The following is a 17593-nucleotide window of genomic DNA, read 5'->3' on the forward strand; positions in this document are numbered from 1 at the left end:
CTCAAGGCTTCCATGTCATGTGAACTGGCCTGGAGTGGCCTTGGTTAGATTGCTGCCTGTTAGCTTTAGTTCAAATAGAGTGCTCATATTCTAGTCTAATGCAGTCAGGTGACCTTGTCAGCCTAATTTCACTGTCAAGACTTTCTCTTGCTTTCTTCTGCATGGTTAATACTAGTTCTAGAACCTGCATTTATTTTACTTGTACGTCAGTCTCATTCTTTTGAATGGATCTTTCATTTCAAGTAGATATACCTAAGATCACAATCTTAGAATCATTTTCTTTGTCTTTCCCTCTGGGTATATTTAAAAATGCATGTAAGCAGTGAGAAGATTGTTCTTACAACATCATAAAGTTGTGTGGTTTTGACAAAGTGCTGGAATCCTGGATAATTGATTGGAGTTCTGCATGAGTAAGGACTACATTGTTGGGACTTAGAAGTGACAGTTGCAGATGGATGCTTTTACCAAAAAGAGTTCAGTAGTGGTTTTAACCTGCTATTCTCTCTCCCCCCACCCCTCTACAGAACATCATTACCTGCACCAATGTTCACTAGGAGTGATTTCAGTATCTGGAGTATCTTAAAAAAATGCATTGGACTGGTGAGTTACTGTCACATACTGGTGTAGTTTACCTGGTGCTTTTGATAAAATTTGCATTGCTTAGTGAGGGCAAAGGTCAAGTTTGCAGATGCAAAATAGAAGTACCAGAACTGTTGTGGTACAATGCAGAAAGCAAAGAGTGAAATTGGCTTGTTCTGTTATCCATACTGAAGTACAAAAAATACATAATATTATTACTGCTCTTTGTTCTCGTAATGAAGGCAGTGATAGTTTTGTAAATGAAATAGCAGCACTTTGACTCCTTTGGTCCTAGTTGCTAATTTTCCCTCTTTTCTCTCTTATTCCCCACCTTTTAAAGTTGTTTTTTTTAAGTTTCAATATTTTTCTTTAACTGATTCTTGTGATGATTTGGTAGATAGTCCTGATACAAATTAAATCCTTAATGTAATGCTCTGTGTTGAGCACACATTTGAAATATTTCCTCAGACTATGCTTTCACATTACATTATTTATGTATCTGTGATTATAATTCCACATCTCGAAGATACTGGTCTGTTACTGTGGATCAGTCCCATGAATTGCCTGATGTAGACAGTTACCCAGCATTGAGAGGCAAGCTAGCAGGTGATATTTAGCAATAATATTTCTTTTACCTTTTTGTGTTTTCTTGCCATTAGCACACATGACAAGACATCTGGGGCGTTTACTGTGATAGTGCAAGCTTTCTAAATTTTGTTTTAACCACATTCTCTGTATATCTGCTGCTTTAGTAGGAGGCTGACAGTGTTTTTTAGCTGATGTCTCATGCTCCATTATACACCATGCCTCTGCATTTTATCGTAGTTGCTCAAGCCCTTGTTTCTTATTCATATTGTATGCATTTTCTCTTGTACTGTTTAGGAGCTGTCTAAGATAACCATGCCCATTGCCTTCAATGAACCCCTGAGCTTCCTCCAGCGGATAACAGAATATATGGAACACACATACCTCATTAATAAAGCATGCAGTCATTCAAACTCGGTAGAAAGAATGCAGGTAATGTTAGCTATTATGCAGCTCTGTCCTTCAAATTCCGTCCATCGTGCATTTAAGATGGCTGGCTGCCTGCCTATGTAGAGAGTTGTGGGGGCTTATAGGAAGGAAGCTTATATGAATGTCCTAATAAGTTGCTTATTTGAGTGTTTAGCAATTTGCAGTAGGTATCATGAAAAGGTTTTATGTTCAGGTCACTCAACCATTGCAGAAGCAGCACCTTTTCAAAATTATTGTAAATCTGTCACAAACTGAGCTAAATGGCAGAATACCAGATCCCAGAGGTAACAGTATAGAAATTAAAATCCCGTAAAGGATCTTGTTGCTTTATTAAACCCCAACAATTTTAGCACTCATAATTTAGACATGACTATCCTCACAGCACCAAAACCTCTTACAAATATAGAGGTTAAACACACCTAATTCATGGTGACACCAGGTGATGAACCAGTTGGTGGCCCCATCCACTTGTCAAATTGGATCAAACTCTTGACACTTGGGGAAGCAAAAGGTCCAGCTGGAAGAGGTTCCTCACCTGTGGCTTAGAGAGAAGATTGCATCTCCAGAAGCAATTGGTCGTTTTTGTTTAGGGAACATTTAAACACCATTTGAGAATAGTAAAGGAAAAGTTATTATAGCATATAAAAATCATAATTGCCCATTTGGGATTGCCTTTTGTTTTACATTAAGATTCCTTACCACTATGCATTTTGCAGGCTGTTGCTGCTTTTGCAGTTTCTGCTGTAGCCTCTCAGTGGGAGAGAACTGGCAAACCCTTTAACCCTCTTCTTGGAGAAACATACGAATTAATCAGGTGAGAATACCAACTTTGTCAGAGTTTTGTTTTTCCTTTGAGATATACACATTCCAACTGGCTTGAACAAAATGGGGTTTTCTAGGAGTGTAAAGTCTGCTTGATATTTGTTAATGTAAACTATTTCAAACGTTAGCCAAAACTCTCTGATCTGTATCAGATATGCTGTTTGACCAGCCATCTAATTGTTTAGAAATTGTGCAAAATATGGTTGAATGTTAAGAAAATTTTCTTGAGGCATAAAGAGGGTGCTCACTGGTATTAAATTTATGGCATGTAATGCCTTAAGAGAGAATATAATGAAAATGATCTATAGGTGGTACATGACACCAGTCAAGCTTGCAAAAATCTATCATTTGCCTGATAATAAATGTTGGAAATGTAAAGAGACTGAAGGCACATTCTTTCACCTTTGGTGGACATGCCCAAAGATCAAGACCTTCTGGGAAATGATCTATAATGAAATTAAAAAGGTATTTAAATATACTTTTCTGAAGAAACCAGAGGCCTTCCTCTTGGGCATGGTCGGCCAATTGGTGCCAAAGAAGGATAGAACTTTCTTTATGTATGCCACAACAGCAGCAAGAATACTCATAGCAAAATATTGGAAGACACAAGATCTACCCACCTGGGAAGAATGGCAGATGAAGGTGATGGACTATATGGAAATGGCGGAAATGACCAGCAGAATCCGAGACCAGGGAGAAGAGTTGGTGGAAGAAGATTGGAAGAAATTCAAAGACTACTTACAAAAACATAGTAAATTAAGGAAGTCTAGAAAGAGACTGGAATTAAACAATCTGACTTTTGCATAAGTACTTTAAGGAATATATGTTAAATAAATTATTGATGGAAAGCAGGAAAGGTTAAATCACATTATCTTACTAATTAATGGATAAAAACTTGGGAAAGATGGAAAGGATTTGCTGAAATAATAAATTGAAGCAGAATACAAAAAAGGGAGGTGTGAGGAGGTCAAAGAAATAAGCTAATGAAATTTATAGAAGATTTATCCTAATTTTGTGTATTTTTTACTGTTTGATTGTTTATGTTTTGTTTTTGTGTTGTTTCGTTGTTATTGTCTGTGTTATACTTTTAAAACTTTAATAAATATATTTTTTTTTTAAAAAAAGAGGGTGCTCAGGAGGGCCCCAGGCTATTGGGGCTGCTTATGAACTACACCATAATCTCCTACTGGAATCTTTACTGTCCTTTAATGTCAATTTCTGTATGGGCTCGAGTGGGGGATTTTTGAAATCCCAGTCCCCATGTTGACTGCACACAGGCTTCTTTAGCACTACATTGTTTAGCTGATGGTGTGGATAAACATGGATGAAGGGTGTAGAAAACCAGGTGAAAGGGGTTGTATCCATTGTTGTGCTCCATATATTGGTGTTGGGCGCGAAAGATAAGGGAGAAAGTCCCATTGCTCAAGCAAAAATCCTTGCATGTGCCAGCTCCTAGGGGCAAAGGCAGTTTTGGAGCCCCCTATGTTTTTTAGAGGGGGGCTGGCCTCCTCAGTGTTCAGAGGGCATTTGACTCTTCAGGATGTCAGGACGTCACGCCGGGCCCACTTGGTGAACTCTGATTGGCAGGGTGCAATACCGCCCAAAATATTTGCGTGTGTATGTGATAGTACGTTGTGTTGTTTTATATTCACGTGCCAAACCAAGAATGCCATAAATTCCCATGTAGACATGTTCTTGTTGTATTAATGGTATTATATAGTTTGCTGGTGATGATATTGGTACTTAATACTCAAGTATCTGCTTCACGGTCACAGTGCTTAAAAAGGTTTATCTACTAATAAGTAACATGGGTAGTGGGGCAGAGTTATTTCCAGCTGTTGTAGGGGAGAGCAGTTGGATTGTACAGCAGTAATTCAGAACTGGTATTCTGTCTCATTTATACTGATCATTGCCTTTTCTTCTTTGTAGGGAGGATTTAGGATTTAGGTTTATTTCTGAACAAGTCAGTCATCACCCACCTATCAGTGCTTTTTATTCAGAAGGCTTAAACCAAGACTTCATTTTTCATGGATCAATTTACCCTAAACTGAAGTTCTGGGGGAAGAGTGTAGAAGCAGAGCCACGGGGAACAATAACATTGGAACTCCTAAAGTATGTATATATATTTTCTCTTGTTACCTATGTATGACCTCCAAACTGTCTCATGTAAATGCATAGTGTATTATGATCTTTCTCTGGTTTGCATAGGCCTGTGAGTAGTTGAGCTTAGGTAATCTGAGGGTTTTTTTGCAGTGTACTAGGAGATGAAACACATATACATAAATTACAGTGTGTGAATTGGTTGAGACTTCTGCAGATGATGACACAATCACATGACTTCAACATTTGGGCCTCATTCCCTACCCCTCAACCCTTAGGCAGTTGGCATTTACTGAAACAAAAAAAGTGAATTCTTCTGCTTCTTAAACTGTTATGAGATATGTGATCAAGAGCTCTGCTGTATTATGGATGGCACAAAGTTATCACTGTCCTGGACTTGGATAACAACTGGTTCAAAATAGGCATCAATTGATTTAACAGTTTGGTGGTTTGCTTTGTTGAATATCAATAAGAAAATACAAAGGACAAACAGATAAGTCTGAGCACTGCTGGGATACAAAAGATAATAAACTACAGTGGTACCCCGCTAGACGAATGCCTCGCTAAACGAAAAACGCGCAAGACGAAAGGGTTTTCCGATTTTTTTGCCGCTTCGCAAGACGAATTTTTCTATGGGCTTGCCTTGCAAGACGAAAATTTTTTCGGGTTCTTGCGAGTTTTTTCCTTTTTCTTAAAGCCGCTAAGCCACTTACCTGCTAATTGCCGCTTATCCGCTAATCCGCTAAGCCGTTAATAGCCGCTAAGCCGCTTATCTGCTAATTACCGCTTATCCGCTAATCCGCTAATAGCGGTGCTTCGCAAGACGAAAAAACCTGCAAGACGAAGAAACTCGCAGAACGAATGAATTTCGTCTTGCGGGGCACCACTGTACTGAGATGCTTGACATACATGGAAAACAGAATTTAGAAATGATACTTTGTGTAATAGCTAAAGTCAAAATAGAAAATATAGACGAGCTTAAGAGCCAAACAGCAAGTATTTCTGTACAGAAATCTATTTGTCTCAAGAGCACATTTTACAGTTTAAGCATTCAATACTCAGATTTAAACCCTCACATGCTACCTGTATGTTGTTGCTGAAATCAATATTCCAGCCATATTTATTGATCTTTCACACACACACACATTCAGGCTCTCCTAGTCCAGGAATTATTGAAGCTATTGCACCAGGCATAGCTGATAAAAGTTGCTTCTAGTCACGGAGGCTACCTGGGCCTCCAGTGACAAAGCTGCAACCAAAAGCACCCCTGCCCAGGGCAGGCAATTTGCCAGTTTATCAGAATGAAGTTGTTGCACCATTTTGGGGGCATACTCCTCAGTATCAAAGGTCCACGCTGCACATACACACAAATGCGTGTAACAGTAGCCCATGAGTCCATCTTAGATTACGAAAAGGTGCTTCCAGTGAAGGGACTAGGAAGTGATGAGGGGGTGGTTAACCCTTTCCTCATTCCATACTGTACCCTCAATCATACAGTTTTAAATTAACATTCATTTCGGAACTCAGGAGGGTAAATCTTGCAGGTGGAGATATTGAAAATGGGAAAGGTATGGGAGGAAAGAATTAAGAATTCTTTCTCCTTGCCACCTACCTGCTCTTGATTGTCCTCACAAGTAGTGATGTCTGTCATCTAAATGGGTATCTAAACTGCTGTTATGTGCATAATATGTAACTTGGTGTAAAATTATGAGATCTTGAATTAAATTACTGCATGTTTAGAGGTGAAATTGCATGTTGATTACATTTAACATGCTTCAAGAGCTTTTAGTACTAGAAAAGAGAGAGATTTGACAGAAGTGCAAGACTCCGGCGATAGACAACTTAGCAGAAATAATCATTTTTGTCTGCTGATTTAACTCAAGCTTCTTTTAGCATGAGCTCTCAGCAGATACTACCCACATATTCAGATTATTAAGTAACTTCAAACAAGCCTCTTTTCTTTCATTCAATTGCTTATTCGCCTTCCATCTGTTCAGAACATTGCACAGTTACAATGACTGAGGGTGAACATTGCAGAGACTGCTACAAAAACAGGAGCTGTTCATTGGAAAATGATCTGGAGCACTTGGATTCTCTTTTCAGATTCTCTGCTTTTAGTGTCCCTGGTATCTGATTGGCCTTTCTTCTCTCCCCCACAGACATAATGAAGCTTACACATGGACTAATCCTACTTGCTGTGTACATAATGTAATTATTGGCCATCTCTGGATAGAACAGTATGGAACAGTAGAAATTATAAATCACAGGTATCCTTTATTTAATTTATTTCATTTGTATTCCCAACTCTTTACCTTCACGGAACTCAATTTTTGCCACTATGTGTCATTTAAAAACTGGAAAGTGGAACAGAGTACAGTGGTACCTCTGGTTACATACGTTTCAGGTTACATACGCTTCAGGTTACAAACTCCGCTAACCCAGTAATAGTGCTTCAGGTTAAGAACTTTGCTTCAGGATGAGAACAGAAATCGTGCTCTAGCAGTGCGGCAGCAGCAGGAGGCCCCATTAGCTAAAGTGGTACCTCAGGTTAAGAACAGTTTCAGGTTAAGAACGGACCTCCGGAACGAATTAAGTTCTTAACCCGAGGTACCACTGTACTCCTATCTTACAGTATGTATAGATTAATGAATTAAAATAAAATACTTCCAGCTCCATTAAGTGGCACAATTGTAATGAAGTCCAGTTTTCTTCTGGTCACTTGGGGAGCAGTTAAGTGATAATGATTTGAATGGGTGTGCACTATTATCTCCTTTGTGTTTGGTAGAGATGTTCCTGTGTTTGAAAGATTTGTTGCTAATTTGGAGGTCCGTGTATGTGATCTGCTTCTGCTGGAAATTTTTTTCTGAGCATTACCTCCTTGACAATTTTGCCTGTATGGATTTTTATGTGGGGTCCAACCTCTCAAGCAAATAGTTCTAGGCCCCCACGATGCCGCTGACTTTTGCAGCAGTGGGTAAAAAAATAAAAATTAACCTAGCACTGGGAAGGGTGGAGCCCAGTGCCCTAATGAGGAAGCAGATCATCCCCTATACCATTGTGAGATGGACCATTTGATGAGCCGAAAGGACCTTGCCTTCCTTGGCTAATGTGCATGGATCTTCCGAGGAGCAGCTTGTGTTGTTGGTGTGTCCAGTGTGTAGGTGTGAGAGAAAGTATGGGGTGACCACACCCACCGCTGGCATGCAGCCCCCAGAGAGTTGGCCAAAGGAGAATGTGGCGCCCAGACCCTGTTTTAAAGCTTCCTGAATCTTTGGTGCAGTCTTCTTTGCTTATATTTCCCATTTAACAGCTCTTGTACCAAACCTTCAGACGATGACTTAAATGTCATGGAGTTGAAATTCATGCCGAGGGGGAGCAATGGAAATCTGTTGCCATTTTTCACAAGACAGCAGCCACAATCCCTCTTGTACATGCATACCTTTCCATCCTTCCCCTTTCCTTTTTACTTGTACAGCATCACGTTGTATCTTAAACCTGTTGTTGAAACTCTGCATGTGTGGTTGTAGTGATCCCAACACAGTGACTACCGAAATCGTGTTGGTGTCAGGCAGAAGGCTTTTAGAAGAACTTTGTGAGGATTCAACACCAAGGAATTAATCTGTTAATTACACTTTGTTTTCCTTTTGCAGTACTGGAGATAAATGTATCCTTCACTTTAAACCATGCGGTCTGTTTGGGAAAGAGCTTCACAGAATAGAGGGCTACATTCAGGACAAAAAGTAAGTCTATGTGCTTGTTTACGTGTTCAGGGATTGAGCACAGTTGCCCTACTCTAGTTTGAGCTCGGCTAGAGGAAAATTTGAGAGGGAGTATGCAGACATACCTGGCCACAGAAGCTGATGTAAATCAAGCTTCTGTAATAAACATCTGTTTGAAGAAGATGTTACTGACATCCTGGGCGGAAAATGTAAATATAAGGTTGCTTAGTAAACCTGCAATATTCCCTTCCCTTATTTTATTTTACCAGAAGATATAATCTTAGAGTGGAAGTTCAAGTTGAACTCTACAAAAAACACACCCTCGTATTGCTCTCTTTCCCCTGCAATTGTTTTGATCACTTCCTGTGTCCTGGTGGTGTCATATTGTTCATTTCCACACACCCCATTTGTTGCCTTCTGATGGTGGGAAGGATAAATACACTTTTTGATGATATTGAGATGCAAGTGACTCATCTTCCATGTTACAGAGGAGCAACAGTGAGCTCAATAGGGTGTCATTTTTAGCAGCAACTCCTTGCTGAGAGTAACATGCAGTTCTGCTCATAGATTGGTCTGAACTAAATACAGTCTGGGCTTTAGTTATGTTCAGTGTTATTATTTTTCAAAATAAACAGTAAGAAGAAACTTGCAGTGATCTATGGCAAATGGACAGAATGTTTGTGGTGTGTTGATCCTTCCACTTACGAAAACTACAAGAAGAACGAGAGGAGAGGTGGTGACCAGAGGAAACCAAAGCCGGTAATGTTTGTTGATGTTGTGATGGCAGGAGGAGGACTTAAACTCTTAAACTTAAACTCTTCTACTTAAATGAGGTGTTCCTCAAAAAGGAAACATTGGAAGGAACCAAACTGATGCAGTATTAGGTGGACTGAGTAAAGCTTATACTTGATTATCTTTGTGACAAGGGTCCAGATCTTCCAAATTATAGTGTTTTGTGAACTCCCACAGACTTCAGTATCTGCCTGGAATGAGCATTAGGAGAAGCTGCTGTCCAAGTTTAATCACATCTTATCGTCTTCACATTAGATTGTTAAAAATGAGAATGCTACTGATGCGTTGGGGTTTTTTAGCTGTAAAGCTGTAAATTGAGGCTATGCTGTTCTGTGACATTTTCTGTTTGGGCATATAATAAACCCTTTAATAGAGCCCCTCTGTGAACAATCTCAGGTTTTCATTTTGTCTCCCGCTTCTTCTGTACTCTGTGGATTATAAATCTCCTGGGATCAAGAGCTAGATTTTAGTGTACCAATATCCAATCTCCTTTCTTGATGTATTTGTGTTTTGGGAGTTACTACCTGTTATTTTGAGAGGGGCACATTCTTGGGCCTCAGCTTTCATATGGTTCTTGGGGGGAAATGACTATTTGCTTGCTTATATGAACAAAAATAGAAGAAAAGAGAATATAGGCTGGAATAGAATATAAAAGGAGCAATGAATAGGGTTGTTCACAGCCCCCATCCCAACTTGTCCTGGAGTCCTGATTTGGGGCACCAGATCACCACCTACCTGGGGAACACCTGGGAATCTGGCCCCAAATCAATTCAGAGGCAGGGCATGTGTTCAGTTAGGATTATTTTACATCTTTCCTTTAAAAAAAAAACAAAAAAAACCCTAATTAACCATATGCTGCAGGTAGGGGAAGAAGAGGCTGTGTCTTGTCCTTCCCTGGCCTTGCTCTATATCACATTTAATCAGGATTTAAAGCCCTGATAAAGCATGAGAATCGGGGGGGGGGGGGCAGGAGAAGAGATGCTATGTCATTTTGAACTTGACATACTTCTTACTTTCCCTGAACTATGTCTCTGTTTCAAGAGTGATGATCCTGATAATGATGAAGCAGATGATATGCCAGAGATCCAAGAGACTGTGCAAGTTGTACCTGGCAGTAAGCTACTTTGGAGGATAAGCACTAGACCACCAAATTCATCCCAGGTAAGTTGCTTATTAATTGGTATATTGGGAGCCGGGACATAATTCAAAAGACCTAGTTCAAGTAAGGTAGACTAATCACACTACAATAGTCAGACCAAAGGCCTATCTAGTCTAGCATTCGGCTCTCACAGCAATCAGCCACATGCCTACTGTAAGAATGTGTGTGTGTGTGTGTGTGTGTGTGTGTGTGTGTGTGTGTGAGAGAGAGAGAGAGAGAGAGAGAGAGAGAGAGAGAGAGAGAGAGAGAACGAACAAACCTTTTGTTACTCTTGAGCTCTGCTACAACCAAATGAGAGAGAATCTATCTTGACCTTTGGACTTTGTATTCTTACTATTAATAGTGTTGTTATTAGATGTTTTATTTCGCCTATCATGGAAGGTTTAAGGAACACCAGGTAGAGATGGTTACCAGTACTCTTTTATATTACTTTAAAAGTGTGGGAATTATAGGGGGAAAGGAAACTCTGAGGTCATTCCAAGCTGTAAGTAGTTGCCATGCTTTGATGTACCCACATAATATATGTGGATCAACCTGCCTCAATATTCTTTTTTCACTATCTGTACTTTTTTCCTGTTTGGCCATAATGAGGATTGGCAGAATGAGAGAGATAACTGAAATTCTGCTGATTTAAATTCGGTTATTACATACAAGCTTTTCCAAAATGCCATAATGCATAAGCATATTCTTCAGTTGTGCAAAAATGCTGTGGCAGGTTGCCAAAGACAATATTTCCGAGCTCAAAAAGTATTCCACAGCAAACAAACAGTATCGATCTCCAAAACTGATATTTCACTTTGATGGTCACGTCTTGCATCATCTCTGTACAAGACACAATAGAAAACTCCGTTTTTTGGACTGTTTCCTGTTCTCGTTCCTGTAACAGGGCAGACATCTCTAATATTGATCAATCCACATTTTGTGCTTGTGGACTGAAAGGATTCCATTTGGCTGCTGCGTGTTTTTCAATGGCAGGACTGTTGTTAATGGGCTTCCTTTTGTGCTGCTTTTGCTGTTATGAGAGATGTGAATTTGCCCCCCCCCCTTTTTAAAAAAAATAGAGATGACCTCTTCCAGGTCATTCTCACATTGCTGTTCTGTGTTTTCATCATCTCTGATTGCCTTGCCATCTCTGTGTTCTTGGGCAGACGTTGCTTATGATTCCATCTGAGGTGTTTTTGTTTTTTGGGTTGCTTTTTTTGGCAAATTCAGTGTTCAACCAGTTCATACAGGACTCGGACAAATGACTCAGCAGTTTCTCCTAGCATAGTAGGCTGCAGTCCTAACTTACCTGAGTATAACCCCCATTTTATGAAACCAGACTTTCCTCTGAGTTAGGTTAGGATTGTGCTGTTAGCTCTCTGATAAAAGTAGGCCCTCTGAGGAAGCACAGCACATTTTGGAATGAAGTATATATGGGATTTAAAAGCAATGCTGTCTTCTTTGCCCCATAGCAACTAATAGCAGTTTCCAGTGAGGGGAGGGGGAGAGAATCACGTTGCATGAAAGGCTAAAGCACTTCTTCCTTCAGTGCTTCCCCTGAGAGGATCTCCACCCAAAGCACTCACTGTTACTTTGTTTAGGAGGAAGGCTTGCTCGCTTATCTCTGTTGTGCATAGCACTGGTGGGTAATGCCATAGCACATCTTTAGAATGCAAATGTCAATGCACCCTGACAATATAAACACATTTTTGTTTTCGTTCAAGATGTACAATTTCACCAATTTTGCCGTCAGTCTCAACGAACTAGAAAAAGGCATGGAAGAAGTGTTGGCTCCCACTGACTGTCGATTGAGGCCAGACATCAGACACATGGAGAGTGGAGAAATTGGTATGTGTAAATGGGTGGGTTTTAGGAGTGGGCCTGCCGGCCTGCTCTACTTTTTAGTAGAGCTGCTTTGGTGAATGGGAGGGTGTAGCTGTTAATGGATTGCGGTGCTTTGCTTCCTGCTGGCAGACCCCTCACAATTATGGGATTTGCCTTTCTGGGCAACTTGCTAAAATCAAAGTCTGGGCATCTTTCAGCGACCAAGTTTAAGGTGGTGGTCTGAGTAGAATGAGTAAAAATTGCTTTGTGTTGTGAGCATTCCTTAAATGTGTTTCTTAAAACTATCTGGATTTTGTTTCTCTACCTTCCATTCCTTTGTACTTTTTCTCCTTATTTTATAAAGTAATCAGTCCCTATTAAAATGTCTGTTAGATCTGGCTAGCAAAGAGAAAGAGAGACTAGAAGAGAAGCAGAGAGCTGCTCGTAAGGAACGTGCAAAAGATGAAGCCGAATGGAGAACAAGGTAACTAATGGTGGAAACAGAAACTGGCTGCGCAGTTAGGCTGTTTGCAGTTATGGTCATATGAAGATTACCACAAGTGCATATTTGTTGGTAACATGCTTACTCTGAGGAGGGAGGCTGTTTGTGTGAACAGAGAAACTAGATGAGGTTGGTATATGGATCAAAGTAGTGTAGAATCGGTTTATGCAGTCTTTTTCTTCCTCAGAAATCCCTGTGCCTTCTTAATTAGCAGTATAGAGAAGCAGTGCAGCCTTTTCTGGTACTACTACAGCAGTGTGCTCAATAAGTGTTATTAATACTAATGTTAATAGTGCTGGCAACTGACCTAATGGTCAGATGGGTTGCTGGAGGGGGGAACTGGGTGGGAACCTCCAAGTTCTCCTTAAAGCCAGCTAAGGGTCATAACTCTTTACCCTGGCATTTTACACTAGATAGATAGGACCCACTCTAGTTGTGATTGTAATTTGTTTCAATGCTGTATTTTATATTGCTGTAACCCACACGGGGACCTTTTGGTGAAGGGCGAGTAATAACTCTAATCATACTCCAGTGACAGAGGCCATGCTTCTCTGGCAGGTTAAGGTATGGCTGTGGGACCCTCCAGACTGGAGCATTTGTGTGGGTGTGTTCTGTGACACATCATTCACACAGTAATGGTGCATTAGCTGCAGATTTATGCTGGACCATCTGCACTCCTGCATTATGGTGCAACAAAAGCAGGCAAAATGAAGTAAGGCGGAACTATAAAAGTTACATAATTCCCTTGAGGCATTTATAGGTCAAAAGTAGCACTTTGAATTGAGCCTGGAGACTAAGAGTGTAGTCGTGCTAGAATTGGTTTTATATGCTTGGACTATCTTGCTCCAGTTGGCAATCTGGATGCTGAATTCTGCAACAGCTGCAGTTTCTAAACCATCTTCAAAGGCAGCTTTATGTATAACGCATTTCAGTCATTTAGCCTGGAGGTTACCAGAGCTTAGGCAACAGAGGTTAGGCTTTATTAATGGATTTTACGGTTGCACCTAACATTTCCCCAACCCACTGTCTTCCTTTTTTCCACAGATGGTTTTATCAGGGCACCAATCCATACCTTGGGACTCCTGACTGGTTATACTCAGGAGGGTACTTTGATAGAAACTTCTTTGACTGTCCAGATATATACTGAAATCTTGAATGCAGTTGCTCCTTTGCCCAGGTTCGGCAGACTTTACTCCAGTGACTCTGGCACCGCCATGACCAGAAACCATCCTTTTTCTAAAGCTAAATTTTAATGAAAATTATCAGTCATCAATGAAGGAATTGTCACAATTTTGATTGCCAAAATGTCTCCCTAAAGCTGCAACCTGAAATTATCATGTTTCAGAGGAAAGTGGTTTGCACGTTTTTGTTTGATTCCCCCTTATTTGTCATTTTATTTTTGGCCAGAACTAACGCAGTGTAGCCAGAGGGGAGGCAGTACTGACTCCAACGTGTAACTTCTTAAATAAAGATGATAGCCAAGGAATTTCTTAAGTGTCAGCAGTAAGAGATGCCTTTTAAGTATTCTGAACTTGGAGCAACAATGGTGAATCGGTACGATAGAAATATGCTTGTGGCCATTGGAAAGGTATCTAATGAGAATCGGAGCAACTGGAATTATTGGGAGTCTTCTGAATCGCCTGTAATTTTAAAAGTTTGACAAATATAGCATTAGGCTTAACTTGCAGTTTCGGAAGCTGTTACTCTGTTCTGCCTCAATTTTAGGGCACTGTGATTATCAATGAAATGAAGTACCTGTGATTCCCCCGCTCCCCCAAACAAACTTCTGTATTGAATGTTGGGCATGGTTTGTAGGTGTTCATAGCAGGCACTTCCTTGTTTGAAGTTTCAGAATGTTTTGCTTTTAAAACACATGACACTTTGGAAATATTTATAGGACCAGGGTGCTTTGTGTGTAACATGTAAGAAACAACATTTTTGCTTCTGTTCAGACATACCTGCTTTGGCAGGTTGACATTATTCAGGATTTTTAGGCATATTTACAAACACACACTCCTTTCTCTTTGGATTTACTTGGAATGTATCTGCAAAAAGGTCATGATTTGGTGTGGTTTTTTTAATGCTTGTTCTGAAGCACTGACTGTGTCAGGACTGATTCTTGAAAAGCAATTCCTTCTTGCTAACTTTTGGCTGAAGCTGGATGATTTAACAGAAGCTTTCATTGAACTTTCTTGAGAGTGGATTTATTTTTGCAGATTTAAACTTTGGGAAAGCCATATAATCCCTGAGCTATTTGAGTCATGGACGGGGGAGTGTTTTTCTGGTTATTTATACATTTCTAGAAGTCAGGTAAACATTACTGACTACCTGTGGGCTTGAAGAAAAATCAGGTGGGCAATTCACCCATTTTAAAACATTTTCAAAAACAAATGGTTAAATTTGTGAAATCTATGAAATTAGAGAGAAGCTCCTTGTGAAATTCACTGAAATTACTGACATCAGGAGGGGTTGCAAGGACAATTTAGTGATCAATTATGTGGATATAATATGAGGGGCTATAGCATTTTGACTATTCTAGATTTACCACTTTATATATTTAAGGTGTCCAATCTGCTTTTCACATATATTTTGAAGCATCATACTTGCAGATGTCAACCCAAGACCTGAAATTTGAAGTGAATCTAAAGAAGTAAAGCTTTAGAGACGTTTATTTAAAAAACAGCTGTTGGGGTTGCATAGCTATTTTGTTGCAGTGCCCATGAAGCAGGAAAATTTGACTGCAGCATTATTTTAGTCACATTACATTAATATTTCCAGCAAAGAAGTTCCCATGAAAACATTCAAGGCAATAAAAGACACTACTGAGAGAACTGTCTTTGACTAGCGTGCCTTGTTTTTAGCACTAAACTTGATGTTGTCCTTGGGCATTAATCTGCCAAGTATTGCAGCTTCATGTTCTTTATTTCAGCAGGGCTTAAAACGTATGGAGAAAGCCCTTCCCTCAGGTCATCTGGACCACCCAGCTCGTGCCACTGTAGCTTGTAGATTTCCCATTTCCCTTTGCAATGAATGAATACCACCTGCTTCCTAATGCTATGTTAATTGTTCATGAACAATTAATGCGTTGCTCATATTGTGCCCAGCATTTGTCCCAGTCTTGACAGCATTGAGTTTTTTGTTTTGTCTCCCTTTTCCCAACAGATAGCTGGCAGGAGGGAGGGAGGGAAGATGCCCACATTCAATTTCTCTCCTCTCTTCTGGCCAATGGTAGAGGAAAATGAATTTTAAGCCAATATCTTTATTTTTAAAAAGTTATAGCTACTCCCACCTTGTGCATATAGACAAGTTGTGGCATGCTACACTAATGCTTGCAAGGATTACTTTTAATTTTGAATTGCAGAAGAAATGCAGTTGCCCCAGCTTAAAGCTTAAAAATAAGTTGGCAAGGGATATTTTTTGCATCTCAAGATGAAAGACATTCTCCAGTTTTTAAATATGTAACTGTTTAAAATCCATGCTCTATTTCCATTTGTATGCTCAATTTGATTTTTGATTTTTAAGGGAATAATTTCCATTACTTTCATTCTGCATTTGGTATACGTACATGTAAGTCATGCCCACAGGTTAGACCTCCTGCCCATCTTTCCCAGGTACACTCCTGACCACAATGGTGGTGCCTGCACAGATCCATTTAACGCATAGTGGGAAGAAAAGTCGGTAGGTTCCAATCAGAGGAAGTCTGAGCTGCCACCTTTACTGGAGAAAATAGTGGGAGGTTTAGTTTAGCAATTGCTACTCTGTAAATGATGAATTGCACTGAAAATGTTTGTTTATAAAACTGCAAACACATTCTCCCGCTTTTGTCTTTAATTTCTAACCTGCCTATTGCTAGGTCAGGAATTTATATAAATAGAATGCACGAGAATAGATTCCGATTAAAATACACACTAAAGTTTGAGGCCCTTAAAAGCTTTAACTGTAATATTAAATTGTCTTTTAAAGAAAAAGAAAAAGATAGTCACCTAGCTTGTTTACATTTAACCTGCACTTGTTATTGGTACCACCTCCATAACTTAAGCACTGCCTTACAAAGTTGACCATTTGACACCTCCATGCGATAAAGCACTTTTGAAATTAATTATGTTAAATGTTAAGGTAGATTTTAACTTAAAGCAAATACTTTTTTGTGGAGTTACTTATTTTCCTGGCTGCTCACTTTCCGTTGTATTGGTTTGAATTGTGGCTTGTGCACACATTAGCCCTGCTGGTCGGTATCCCCAGGCTTCGATGTGCAGATGGTTGCCTTTCTAGAGAAGCACTTCCTTGCTGCTGCTGCTGCTGCTTCAGTGTTGGCGAGAATGCCACATGCACATCCCTAATGCTTGTATGAAGCTGTCAGTTAACACTGAAGTAAACAGGGATGCTCTGCTGGCGCAAGGCTGCCTGTGCACATAAGAGCTCTGTGGGCCTTTGGTTGGGGTCGTTCCTTTTCCTCTTGCTGTGCCCGAAGGTAGCTGTGTTTACTTTGTGTTAGATGCAATTAGAAGCAAGAATGGTAACACTATACCTCTGGCATAGCACGATGGCAGTAGAGCATTAATCTTGGATAGAACCAATTGCCGAGGGATAAATTCTGCAGAAATATAATGTGTCCACAAACCTTTGATAGTCTTCACCTGCTCCCACATCCATTTCCACACACAGTAGAATTGGCTACATTATTATTTTAACTGATTTGGCTGGATGCCAGACTTGCATGACACTATGAATAACTTGAGTCCTCTGGCAGGATGACATTGACTGGAAGGTATAGATACTTTTTTATTTTAAAGGAAAAAAATATTCGAGATCCTGCTAAGAAAGTATTTGTTTTACCTTCCGATTCAGAAAATGAAACTAACTCTGGAAAGTGCACCTTCCTGATAGATTGAGCTTGGTAAAACTTTATTTTCACCAAGAGATGTAAGTATAATTGGGTTTGTAGCTGTTGCACCTTGCCTACAGTTTGGGATGGATCATAACAATGTACAGCTGCAACCATTTATTTTGCCTTATGGTACATTTACTAATCCATGGCACAGATTAAGAGACGAACCATGATTAGATTAAAATTTCCACACAATTGCATTTGCAGTCACA

At 39.9% G+C, this 17593-nt stretch overlaps 1 protein-coding gene across 3 annotated transcripts in view; it reads left to right on the forward strand.

Moving 5' to 3' along the window:
* OSBPL2 (oxysterol binding protein like 2) overlaps positions 1–16176 on the forward strand; it is a 68931-nt gene extending 52755 nt beyond the window's left edge. For all 3 annotated transcript variants that reach the window (XM_053394443.1, XM_053394445.1, XM_053394444.1), the window contains 11 exons: positions 525–600; positions 1462–1596; positions 2310–2407; positions 4345–4527; positions 6675–6782; positions 8166–8255; positions 8870–8993; positions 10068–10187; positions 11892–12015; positions 12385–12475; positions 13538–16176. In XM_053394443.1, the coding sequence (XP_053250418.1) occupies positions 525–600; positions 1462–1596; positions 2310–2407; positions 4345–4527; positions 6675–6782; positions 8166–8255; positions 8870–8993; positions 10068–10187; positions 11892–12015; positions 12385–12475; positions 13538–13640 (1252 nt within the window). In that variant the 3' untranslated portion in view covers positions 13641–16176. The remainder of the gene's footprint in view (positions 1–524; positions 601–1461; positions 1597–2309; positions 2408–4344; positions 4528–6674; positions 6783–8165; positions 8256–8869; positions 8994–10067; positions 10188–11891; positions 12016–12384; positions 12476–13537) is intronic.
* Positions 16177–17593: the final 1417 nt, after the last annotated feature.

The sequence above is a fragment of the Podarcis raffonei genome, chromosome 6 (genome assembly GCF_027172205.1).
Source record: "Podarcis raffonei isolate rPodRaf1 chromosome 6, rPodRaf1.pri, whole genome shotgun sequence".
NCBI classification, from domain to species: Eukaryota; Metazoa; Chordata; class Lepidosauria; order Squamata; family Lacertidae; genus Podarcis; species Podarcis raffonei.